This window comes from Puma concolor, chromosome B2 (assembly GCF_028749965.1).
Source record: "Puma concolor isolate L17-30 chromosome B2, mPumCon1.1.hap2, whole genome shotgun sequence".
Lineage (NCBI taxonomy): Eukaryota > Metazoa > Chordata > Mammalia > Carnivora > Felidae > Puma > Puma concolor.
In genome coordinates, this window is record NC_141671.1 from 54,776,504 (window position 1) to 54,789,662 (window position 13,159).

Sequence of the window (13,159 nt, forward strand, 5' to 3'; positions counted from 1 at the left end):
AATTCAATTCGTCAGTCTCCATTTCTGTGAAAGAAAGCCAGAGTCTCAAGTTTCATTATTTTTTCCTCTTTTAAGAGTGGACAGTGCCACAGAATCTGGGTGGGAACAGCCCATAGGCACAATGTTCCCACTGGACAATGAACTAAACAGAAGCCTCCCCTTGTTCACAGCTCGTATAGGTGTGAAGTTGAAGATACAGCCCTATCACCATTAAAACAAACAAACAGGGGTGCATGGGTGGTTCAGTCGGTTAAGCCTCTGACTCCTGTCTTCAGCTCAGGTCATGATCTCAAAGTCTCCAAGTTTGAGCCCCACTGTGAGGCTCTGCACTGAGGGTGCAAAGCCAGCTTGAGGTTCTGTCTTCCTTCTCTCTGCCCCTCCCCCATTCTATCTCTCTCTCTCTCTCTCTCTCTCTCTCTCTCTCTCTCTCTCTCACACACACACACACACACTCTCTCTCTCTCTGTCTCTCTCACTCACTCAAAATAAATAAACTTAAGAAAGTAAAACAAATAAACAAGTCACTGTTGAACAGAACAAGAATATATTTTCCAGCCTTCCATGAAACTAGACGGGAGTATCATGCTTATAGCAATAATTTTTAAGTCAATTCTGACGGCTTTCGGGATTTTTCTTTTCACTGAAGGTACAACAGTTTATAATTTACACAACGTTTTATTACTATCCATACAAGTTCATCATTTTATGGGGCAAATTAGCTTCTAAAAAATACCTAGACTTCTAGGTACCTCTGGCACACTCATCTCTGAAATAAAGAATAAGTTCTGACTTGAAAAATTTAATCAATAAATGGTGTTTCTAGCACTTACACATAAAGATTTCTGCTGTAAAACTGTATATCCTTTAAACTTTCTCCCACAATTTATTGGTCACCAGGACCCACACAAAATGGTCAGTGTCTTTCTTACTCTGAGGCTAGAGCTGTAGGAAATAATATACTTACCAGGTGGGCATTAAGCTGCTCCCTGGCTGTTTCCGGTAACCCCCCCAGAGGTTTGGAGGCTAACAGATGACGCTCCGTGTCCGTCAGCCACTGCTGCAAATCCTCAATCTCACCATGGAACCCTTTGGCCTGGAGTGATACAGAATTTTAAGTCTGGGCCATAAACACATTGTCACTTTTAAGGAGAAAACAATGTCTGAGGGAGCCCGGCCTGCTAAGCCTCTCTCTGCGTTCTTAACAACAGGCAGGTGCAAGTGGATTTGCCTTGCCTTTCTTCATGGTGAGAGCTCTGGCGGATAAGACTATTACACTAAGAGCCAGAGGGCTGCCTTCTCATCTGCTGTGTTCTTTATCCCACTTATTTTTACTCCTCTCCTACGGTACACAAATTAAACAGGGTCTGCAAACCAACAAAAGAATTCCATACTATTTTGGTCTGGAAGGCCATGAAAGGCTGAGAATCTAATCTCTTATTCACCTGGCGCAAGGCACCATCCAGCTGCTGCTTCCTTTGTTCTGTTTTTTCCAAAACATTTTGCCATCGTTGATTTAGAATCTCTAGCTTGTTCTGAAGGTTGCTTGCTTCTTCTCCTGCACTTGATGCAATCAGATCATTTCCTGCTTTGTTAACGGCTTCCACTGTGGACTGATGGGCTAGTACATCATTTTGAAGCACCTGAAAATATGAAGAGAACACTATGTTTGCTAGCTCATAACATGTTAATAGTGCTTTTAATGCAACTGTTTTATTTGCTGAAGATAGAACATTTGGAAACAAAACCATCGTCTACAGAAAGTTTTATTTTTTTTTTTAATTTTTTTTTTCAATGTGTATTTATTTTTGGGACAGAGAGAGACAGAGCATGAACGGGGGAGGGGCAGAGAGAGAGGGAGACACAGAATTGGAAACAGGCTCCAGGCTCTGAGCCATCAGCCCAGAGCCTGACGCGGGGCTCGAACTCACGGACCGCGAGATCGTGACCTGGCTGAAGTCGGACGCTTAACCAACTGCGCCACCCAGGTGCCCCAACAGAAAGTTTTAATACTAAAAAAGTGTTCAAATGGTGGACTTCTTTTCCCTTAACTTTGCAGCTTTCCTGGATATACCTTTAGTCTACCTTGAAATGATTATCAAAGAACATTTTGTTAGTTCTTCCCATTAGAATAACCTTATATTGAGGACATTAAGTATCTAGAGATTATAATTAAAAGGTTATGAAAGTTTTCATTTGATTCAAAATCATTTTGATTGAACTTAATTTTCATGTCTTAAGTAAATAACTTGAAAAATATTTTGATTTCTATATATCCATTTTCAAATACAAAATTATTACATTCTTAGATAATGCCATGCTTTACAATTAACACTCTAAGAGGAAAAAAAAAATTACCACAGACTATTCTTCAAGCTTCTCTCATTGGAAAGATGCTACAACTAACTGCTAAGTAGACAGGAATCTTAGGATGCCCTGACAGTAGAGGAAAAGAGATTTCACTGGACAGCAGGAATACTCAAGCCCAGCAATCAAAAGTGTAGCTGTTCCTTTACGAGAAAATGCACATTTGAAGTGTTCACTACAGATTCCAATAAATAACACCTTCCTTATGTACAGTGAAAATATCAGAATAGACCAATAATGCTTAAATGTGCTAACATGGGACAAGACTGTTAAGTGCAAAAAGCAACCACAAGGCTAAAAAAACCCTGAAATTACACTGAAAAGAATTGCACTTTAAAGAACAAACAGAGCTGGGGCACCTATTTGGGGTGGCTCAGTCAGTTAAGCATCCAACTTCAGCTCAGGTCATGATTTCGCAGCTTACGGGTTCGAGCCCGTCTTCGGGCTTTGTGCTGGCAGCTCAGAGCCTAGAGCCTGCTTTGGATTCTGCGTCTCCCTCTCTCTGCCTTTTCCCCAGCTCACACTCTGTCTGTCTCTCTCTCTCTCAAAAATAAATAAACATTAGAAAAAATTAAAAAAAAAAAAAGAACAAATAGAGGTTAGGAATAGTTTCAAGAAAACCGCAGTTATGTTTTTGGAAACCAGAAGAAACCTTCCTCTCATGTTAGTAAGGGCCAATGGTAATCTTTCCCTAGATTCACTGACTCAGGGTTAACAACAGGAGAGAAAAGAAACATCATGTATCATCCTACATAAGGCATCCCACATCTGGAGGGAAATCCAGAACAGGGGGATTTTTAGTGAAGAGCACTAATCATCTGTGATAACTGTTTTTCTGACGATATGCACTCATTCTCTGAGGCACCTGTGAAGGAAGTTAAAGGCTATAAAATCAACTGAGGAAACATTCCCTCCCTTCCTCCAGCAACTGTGCTAGTGATTTTAAGCCCTTTAACTTGTGACCTTTGAAAAATGGAAGAGGAAGGGAGGACATATCTCTAACTGCTCAAAGGTAGATAAACAGAAATAAAAGATCCCTACCTCATGCCCGGCCAAAATAACTGGATCGTGGTGTCTCACTGTCCCACCTCTACTGGACTCTACAAAAATTCCTGTCACTGATGTATGTTGCATTTAAGGACAACTGCTAAGTTGGAATAAACATATATTTTTTTTATGCAGAGTCAGTCTGACCAGTCATTACTATTCTTAGAAAGGTATAAAATAGACACTAAATAATAAAAAATATTGACACAAAATAGGTCCTAACTGCTGGGCAGTTGGATATGGCTGGGCAATGATCATAAATAAGACAGAACCAGGTAAGAGAGGGAAAGAAATTTAAATTAGGGTACGGTTACTGTGGGGAAAAGTATGAAAGAAGGAAAACTACAGCAAGAATACGAAAAAACTCTTTATCATGATAGTAAAGTGCCAAAAACTCACCTTTCATTTTAAAATGATAAAAATTATTAAACATTTTCTCTTTGATAATCAAGGAAAACTTATTTAAGGTCAGACTTTATGACATAACCTTAGGTAAGATGCCTTATTAATGTGAATGCTCGCTCAAGTTCTATGAAAGACTGGACTGTCAGGATAAACTCCACCAAGCATCACCTTTTATTCATTAAGCCTATTGACTTAAGAGATAGGGAATTTTCTTTTCATCTGAAAAAAAAAATCATTTATCTCACTTCTCCTGGCCAAGTCAATGGCTTTGGTCATTTGCACAAAGATTCTAACAACTGGGTTTCAGGATTTATTTTTCTAGTCAAATGAACTTTATCGTAATAAACTAGAATTCTGCTCTCAACCCCCCACAAGTTCTGCTCTGATGACCTACCTAGGCTGGATATCATCTAAGCCTTGAAGATGCCTCCGGCTATCAGTTTGGGGCCCACTGTGTTGAGCTCCATGCTTTCCGCCTCCCTAAACTCTCCAGGTTGTACAGAGATAGGGTATTTTCTATTAAGAATTGTCAACCAAGGGCCACAAAGATGACAACAATGGGCACCTGGGTGGCTGAGTCGGTTGAGCATCTGACTCTTGATTTCAGCTCAGATCACGATCTCACTGTCTGTGGGTTGGAGCCCTGCATGGGCCTCTGCACTGACAGTGTGGAGCCTACTTAGGATTCTCTCTCTCCTTCTCTCTCTGCCCCTCCCCTGCTCTCTCTCTGGCTCTCTCTCAAAAATAGTCTAAAATATAAAAAAAAAAAACTTAAAAAAAAAAAAGAATTGTCAATCAAGTATCACAAAGATGACAACATAAAGTTGTTGTGTATGTACCTCAAGATATAATTAAAATTTTTAATTTAATTTATTTTTTAATTTAAAGCTATCCATCATGTTCAGGACATACAAAAACCCTTTTAAAGATAATAAATATTGCTTAAAACTAATTCAGAAAGAAAAGTACTAAGACACAGAAAGCCAATGAGAAGTCAGGGAGACACGGAGACTAAAGAACAAACCTCCACAGAGTGAGAGATGCACAGGCAAGCAGAAAGATGTTAGACATGCCAAACACGCAGCAGGTGACACACACATGGCGCTAAGGGCGACCAGAGGAAAAACATACACACAGCCTGCAGCGGAACAACATTTTGAGCCTATGACTTTTTTAGGGTATCCCCAACCACTTTTAAAACTAGGCTATGCCAATCCAGTGACAGGGATAATCAGGGATTTAAACCAATATCTGCCACGCAGCCTGGAAATTTAGCTAGAAGTTTCCCATCCTTGCCGTTTTGGATAACTGCCCTGAACAATGAGGAAAAAAAAATGTTTATAATCTTTTAAAAAGTGTGTCTTAAGGAGTTTAGCCTTCAGTTACAAATGTCAAATATGAACCTGAGCTATCACCATCCACTTGAAAAATACATAAAGAGGAAACATACCAAAACAAAACTCTGATGACATTAGAAACGCATAGAGAAGAAACACGACACGCAATCACAGCTACATACATGGTGCTTGGCGAGTTCAATTTCAATGGCCTTAGGGTCTCCTCCCACAGGCTTCTGTTCACTCAGCAGGCCCTCAGTGTGTGTCAGCCAGGCAAGCAGCTCATCCAGGGCATGCTGGAACTGGCCCAGTGCTAACAGAGCACCTTCTAGCTTATGCTACAGAAACAGTGGAGAGGAAGAAAATCCATATGAATTCGATATCATGCATGACATACATTTATAAAAATAACAAGAGCAAAAAAGAAAAATCAATTGTTGCACACTGTGTAATTCTGTAAGCATATCCAATGAAGCCCAATTATAACCTACATTTTACATTTGACATTCCTTGTGGTTAAAAATGGCATGTCGAGAAGCAGGAAGAGTTCTAATAAAATAAGAATTTACGTAGGGGCTTCAAAAGTTTATGTGCTTAATCACCTATTTTATTTTTTAATAATGATTTTACCCGAACTTCTCTAACTTCCTAACAAAAGGCTTGGTGTTTACCTGTCTGTTGATAATTCTTTCATCCAGACTATCCCATATCAATTTCAGTTCCATCAATGGGTCTTGAACAGTGTGTTTGTCGCTCTCTTCTGTTACTTTCTTCAGCAAAAGCTCTGCTTGATGATTTAGCCTCTCCATTTCTATCTGTTGTTGGTAGGCCTCTGACTTGAATTGCTATTTTTTAAAAAAGGAGATATACAAGGAAAATGTGTTCTAAATCAAAACTTTAAACAATAAAAATCCTATGGATTCAATATTTATTCTAATTCATATTTACTATGGCCAGGGAGATGAAGAGGAATAAAATCTAACACAAAAGAATTACAAATAAAAAAAGATGAGAGAAATATACTTTCTTTATTCAATGTTTTATAAATGCTGGAAAGATATTTCTATTTATAATTTTGACATCTCACTTTTGTTCTCAATAGTACAAATTTAAGATATTTCCAGGTTAACCTTATTCCAATGCCTATTATATTCAATAAATGAGCTTTGATACACTGACCTATATGAAACCCCCCCCAAAAAAATCTCTAAGAAACCCAGATTAATATTTATTTCCTGCTCAAAAACAGTGCATCCACTGAACATTTTATGTTTTCTGTAGCTGTGCTGTGTTCGTTGATACTCAGTTATTCCTATGCCTAACCTACTGCTGACTCAGAATAACATTATTTTTCTCCCAGCGCTCACTAACATGTATTTAATGATCTTGGCTTTGGCAACCAACACAGGTTAGCAAATGGTTGCTTGTAGTAGGAAACTGTCCTTCACAAAATATTTATTTTTTATCTGTAATAGTAAATCATTAAGTGGTACGTTATTAATGACTAAATAGTCCCTTAATTTTTTTCAAACATGAAAATAATAATTAAAAAATAATAACTAAGGTATCATGAATACTTTCTTTGTTCTAACAAACTTATAAAGAAAATAATTTTATTCTCAATTCAAGCTAAGGACACAAAAGTGAGACCAGTTAGAGAACTGTCCCGAGGTCCTTTGGCTAAGTAAGTGAATGCACTGGGATGTAATCTCAAGACAACCGAATCTCAGAGACAGCACTCGTAAGCAGCCTGCTGCATGAAAACTACTGAGATATATGCAAATATCAAAAAAAAAAATGTACACATGTAAATGTACAAAAAGTATATCATGTGCTTACTACGTGACCACATAAAGGTAAAGAAAATAAAACACAATCTAATAATGGCAACGGTAGTAATTTCTAAATGAAATATTCTACATCACACATAGAGATGAAAATGCTATAATTTTAAAGCCAGATAATAAATGCATATAAACATCTAGTAGAGTTCATTGAAAATGGCATGATGTCTCTTTGGATGGGGACTTGAAATTAGGAAAGGAAACAGCTGATCCCACTTGGATAAATGATCATCAGCACAGAGGAATTCAAAGAGGAAACAGTCCAGCCACTTACACAGCTGGAGATCAAGAACCACGAAAGTAAAAATTACAGAGGAAAGCAGATAGAAAACAATAAACATTTTTACAAAACAAACATTTTGGGAAACACTATTATACCAAGGATGTTTCTTCAGCCTGTTAGACTAAATGGATTACTCTGACCCACTGAAAAAAACAAAAATGTTATATGTGTATCGAGGACAATGATACACCATTGAATAATGAAGTTATAAAAATCCTTACAGTATGAGCTACATGTGTATAAAGTATACACCCACACCCTCCCACCCCCTTCCCCTCTTCAGTGTGTATCTTTCGGCATAAGGATTTCTGAAAGGCTATAGATCAAATCTTAAGAGAAGTTGTATGTAACATTTTTGGGTAGCTTTTAAAAAGCCACCTTTTTGGTTATCATTTTCTGACTTTTCTATAATGAATAGGTATTGATTTAATAAGAAGAAAACTAGTATTTTGTATCATTTAATGAGAACTTATATGCTGCTTATTATGTAATTATGCTATATTAAACCAGTTTCACAATCAAAATGTTAATACTTTAGCTATGTAAAATAAATTTGTGTCAAGAGTCCCATGAATAAAGAACATAAAAATACAATCTCCGATAAATTAATGAACCCCACGCATACCTTTAGCTCTTCAATCTGCTGCTTGACAGTTTCAAGATCTGTTCCAATTGGTGACATTGAAGCTAATTTACCACCTGCAATATCTACCCAGTCAAATATTGCCTGAAAAACACATTAGCCCATGAGTTATTAGTACATCTGAAATTGCTATAACATCCCAAGTGCTACAGAAAAGTACAATCATAAATCTATACAGATATTATGGAATGAGCTTATTTTACAAATTAAGATGGTTCACCTAAATAAGTAAAAAAAACAATATGATGAAAAAGTTGTCCCAAATATGTAATAGATAGAACCTTCAATTCTGGATCCAACTTTGCAAAGGAAATTCTTTTCTGAATGGAATCTTAGAATATTAACAACTGTCAAAAAAGTGCATTTGAAAAAGTTTTATAAATGCAATCACATGAAATAGACATAAGAAAGCATAGAGAATTCTAAGAGGAAGATTATGTAAATATATTGAAAGAAAAAGATTTCAAAGCCATCTGTTTTTTCCAATAAAGCAAGAAGTTTATTGTTTACCACTTGAGTAAAATATTTGGCCCAGCTAAAGCCTTACACGTTATTTAGATTAGCATAAAAATCCTGCACATACCACAATTAATATTATGACCATGATTCTGAATTACAACATAGACTACAGAATCTATTTTTCCTGTTCTTTTTATGTAATATAAACATTTTAGGAAGGCACAACTCACATTTCTTTCAGATACTGAATGCACAAAATTATTCTGGACTTTAATGAAGTTGCCAGACCATATAGTAGGAGGAAGAATCTTGGAAACTATCTGTTATTTTCATTTATCATTAATAAACCCAATAACTTAAGCAGTAACCTGTGAAATTTAATATATATATATACACACATAAATATATGTATTTATGTATATATATTTAATATATATTTAATATTTAATAGATATATATTTAATAAATATATAAATATATATGTAATGAGAACTTATAAGCTGCTTATTATGTAATTATGCTATTAAACCAGTTTCACAAACAAAATGTTAATACTTCAGTTATGTAAAATAAATTTGTGTCAAGAGTCGCATGAATAAAGAACATAAAAATACAATCTCCGATAAATTAATGAACCCCACGCATACCTTTAGCTCTTCAATTAATAAAAACATATAAACATATATTTTTTTTTTTTTTACTTTACAGTCAAACCCTGAAATGCCTAGAGCTTCTGGACCTTTCAACATCTCATTCTAGCCAATCTTAGCTATTTAATAAATCAAGTGGCCCTTCATTCCCACAGATGATGCTCCTAACCTATAATGGGCCTTGTCTATCTAGCAGGGGTAATGAGAGAGTAAAAGTTAAGGTGCCCCAGGGCACCTGGGTAGCTTGGCTGGTTAAGCCTCCCTCTTGATTTCATGCTCAGGTCATGATCTCATGGTTCGCGGATTTGTGCCCCACATCAGGCTCTGCAATGACGGCATGGAGCCTGCTTGGGATTCTCTGTGTCCCTTTCTCTCTCTGCCCTCCCCCCACTTGCATTCCCCCTCCCTCTCTCTCTGTCTCTCAAAAACAAATAAACAAACATTAAAATTTTTAAAAAAGGAAAGTCATAGAGCCTAGCCAGGGACCTCTGTGGCTAATGGCTCCTGAGGTCAAAAGGCCGCAAATGGTGGCAGTGCCATCTCCTGCCACGGAAGAGGGCACAACTCAGTCATTTATTAATAATACATACAAATCATGACCTGCTTCCACAAACTGAGGGCTGGAGCCTGATTAGTTAGTTCCTGGCCACTGAAACCTAACCAATCATTTAACTCTTCGGTTAAAAAGTCGGGGAAGGAGGAAAGTTATATAAGATATTATTTGTGGTGAATTTTTTCATATATTTCCAAAGTTCAAAACACTTTCAACTGGCATGAAGCCTGGCTTCTGATATTTACTCTTACAAATATAGAAATGGAATGGCATAATAAAAAGGAAAAGATGTTCTCATCTGAGCTTTAAAAATAATATTCACTTGGTGTTATGGAAATACTCAGAAGGGCTTTTTCCATACGGTAGGAGGGTTGACAGATTCAACACTGGCCAGCCTGTTAGGAAATGGAATAAAGCTGAAGAAGGTAAGGAGAGAAATGTCCCTGAGCTGGCCTCCACCAACAAGACAATTTTTCATATGAAAAGGGAAACTTTAAAACATGGTTAATAAACTGAATGAGAACCGTTAAGGGGTGTGAAAAACAACCGTGAAAAGGAATTACGTGGATGGAAAGGAAGAAAAACATTTTACACAACAGATTATGACCTAATGAAACAGAAATCTATTTTAGTTCAACGGGGAACACTGGCTTCAAATCAAATCTCTTCTACTTCTGACTTTAGTTAAACTCAGGGATATTTTTAGATAGTGTTTACTCCTTTCATCTTACTCCACTCAACTTTAGAAGAGAACTCCGATTCAGCTCTCATTTCACTGTCTGGTGTGGAACCATTAACATTTTCCAAAAATCAAAATTTTTCTTTTCAAAGTAAATTGCACTGTGTGTATAAAAATGTAGTGAGATGTGTGCATAAATCTACACACCTATCCAGTGTCAGAAATACCTTCCAAATGGCAAAACAAGCACTGAAGTAGGTGAGCCTACTGCACACGTATCTGCGGTGCTGGGGTGGTGTCAATGTGTAAATCCGCACGCGTCAGTCAGCCCGATTCTCCTGCCAGGAGACACGCCGCAACGCCCTTACCTGTAGGCCATCCTGGTACTGAACGGCAGCCTGCATTGCCTCCTCAAGTTTGTCCACCCGGTCTTTCCAAGCCTTATTCAGAGAATCCCAGGCTGAATTTAACTACAATATAAATATCAGAACTCTTTTAGTGTCATTTATTAAGTTTGCAACTATTTCTTCCAAATGTGCTTTAAACAAAATCTTTTTTAAAAAAGCATTTTGATGAGAGTAGGAAATACACTAGCTGTACCTCATCTATACTCTTCTTGACAATGGGTTTATCAGGTTCCCCACATGCAGCAATGAGTTCAGAACCCAGGTTGACAACTATATCCAGCTCTTCCTGTAGTCCATCAATTTCTTCCTTAATGGCCTAGAATAAGAAATGACAGCCTGAGAGTTTTAAGCAAAAACACACGGGAACTAAAAAGATGGACACAGAGACATTAATTAGAGTTATTTCTAGGACGTGGGATTATGATCAATTTTATTTTCTTCTTCTTCTTTTCTAACTTTCTGCGATCAATTTTTTGAATAAGAAAGAAGAAATATTTTAAAGAAAAACAGCATCCTTTGTAATAAACATGTTTTATTCTAAAAACAATATTTAAAGAACTAATTCTACATAACAAATACCGGAACAAGCTCCTTTAAATATCAATAACAATGAAAAGTGTAGAGATATATTTTGTTTTTGAAACAAAATAGTTTGGGCAATATACATTTATATTTTTCTTTATTTTTTTGAAGTTTTTTAAAATCTATTTTGAGAGAAAAGAGAGAGCATGAGCAGGGGAGAGGCAGAGAGAGGGAGAGAGAGAGAGAGAGAGAGAATTCCAAGCAGGCCCTGTACTGTCAGTGCAGAGCCAGATGTGAGGCTCGAACTCATGAACCTGGGTTCATGAGTCGAACTGCAATCAGGAGTCAGACACTCAAGTGAGCAAGCCACCCAGATGCCCTGGCAATATACATTTAAAATAGAGGTTGAGTAATCTACAACAACAACAACAACAACAACAACAACAACAACAACAACAAATCTAAAGTACTCCTATCCCTATGCACACAACCAAACCAAACTTGCAGACACAGAGAACAGATAAGGTGGTTGCCAGAGGCAGGGGATGTGGGTGGGAGAAATGGGTGAAGGGGGTCAAAAGGTATAAACTTCCACTGGCTAAAAAAGAAGTCATGGGAAGCAATGTATAGCTTGGTAACTGTAGTTAATAATACTGCATTGTATATTTTAAAGTTGTTAAGAATAGAACTTAAAAAAGCAAAAGTAAAGCACAAGTTCAAAAACTTCTAACAAATTAACAATGTTAGTAGATTTAAGATAATCTAGCTTATTATGTCATTTCCCTAGGACTTATAAACTACAAAAAAAAAATAGGAGAAAAATGCAGTCTACTACTTTTGCTTTAATCTTCTTGGTTAAATATATTTATTCACTCAAGAAACATTTAATAAGCGTAAACCAAGCCCAAACTAGGCATTGGGGATATAAATAAAAATAGGGCTATTCCACTCAAGGGGATCAAAGTCCATTAGGAAAAAGAGAGATATAATCAATAAGTTATACTATGCGTAGAGTCCTTTGCATGAGGACAGCATTATGAGAACACAGACAAACTTTCCTAAGTATGCAAGAAAAGATTTTTCATGAAGGCTTGCAACCCAAATGACCCTTGAAGTTTGAGTGGGATTTGCCAGAAGAGTGGTAGGAACATACGAGGGTGAGGTAACTAATCCGCAAAGATAACAGAGACTAGAAAGAGCACACCGCAGTGTCAGGGGAAGCCACTTTCTAATAAAGGAGCAGCACTCAACCAAATGGCTTTGAGAACACAGGCATGGGCTGTGCTGGGATGTAAAAGGCCAGGACACTACTATCGGGTGTCTGGATTTCATTCTGTAGGCAGTGGATGCCTCCGAGTGGTTTTGAGTGGCGATACGGTAAGAGTAGATCTAGAGAGAGGACAAGGTTGGAAGTCGGGCAAGGAAAAAGACTCTGCAGGTAGGGATACCACTATGGATTACTTCAGAAGCCAAAAACGGAGGGAACAAGGGCCTGAAATAAGGCAGGAGGAGTTGAGATGAAGGGAAACTTTAAAAATACATACTCTCTCAGTGAAATATGTGGGTATAATCTATTTCTTATTATATCACTATGCATTCTACTTTTGGAACCAAATATAAACTGTAATAGAGTACTTCCAAATATTTACCAAGGGAATCCAGGTTTCATTACAACTTACTTTTTTTTTTTTTTTACTTTAAAGGAGATTTTCTGCTTACCTCTGCTGCTTCTTGCTGCTGTTTTACTACTGAGGGATCAATTCCAGGATCCTCCAGATCCCGGATGAAATCTTGTGTGTCTTTAGTGGTTACGACCAATGACATGTGATCACACCAGAACTTCTCTGCTAATTCCATTACATCCAGTAGTTTGGCTTCCCTTTCTTCCACAAGTGTGTGTATGTTCTCCCAAATGAAAACCATTTGGTCAAGCTTATCCTGAACAGCTATGGCACAAAATAGTATC

The 13,159-nt window shown here is 37.3% G+C and overlaps 1 protein-coding gene across 27 annotated transcripts in view; it reads right to left on the bottom strand.

Annotated features, from left to right (window-relative positions):
• Positions 1-13,159, bottom strand: part of DST (dystonin) — a 502,305-nt gene that overhangs the window by 37,771 nt on the left and 451,375 nt on the right. For all 27 annotated transcript variants that reach the window (XM_086707113.1, XM_086707116.1, XM_086707108.1 and 24 more), the window contains 8 exons: positions 12,913-13,139; positions 10,865-10,987; positions 10,633-10,734; positions 7,906-8,007; positions 5,825-5,998; positions 5,336-5,491; positions 1,443-1,640; positions 965-1,093 (listed from right to left, as the gene is read on the bottom strand). In XM_086707113.1, the coding sequence (XP_086563239.1) occupies positions 965-1,093; positions 1,443-1,640; positions 5,336-5,491; positions 5,825-5,998; positions 7,906-8,007; positions 10,633-10,734; positions 10,865-10,987; positions 12,913-13,139 (1,211 nt within the window). The remainder of the gene's footprint in view (positions 1-964; positions 1,094-1,442; positions 1,641-5,335; positions 5,492-5,824; positions 5,999-7,905; positions 8,008-10,632; positions 10,735-10,864; positions 10,988-12,912; positions 13,140-13,159) is intronic.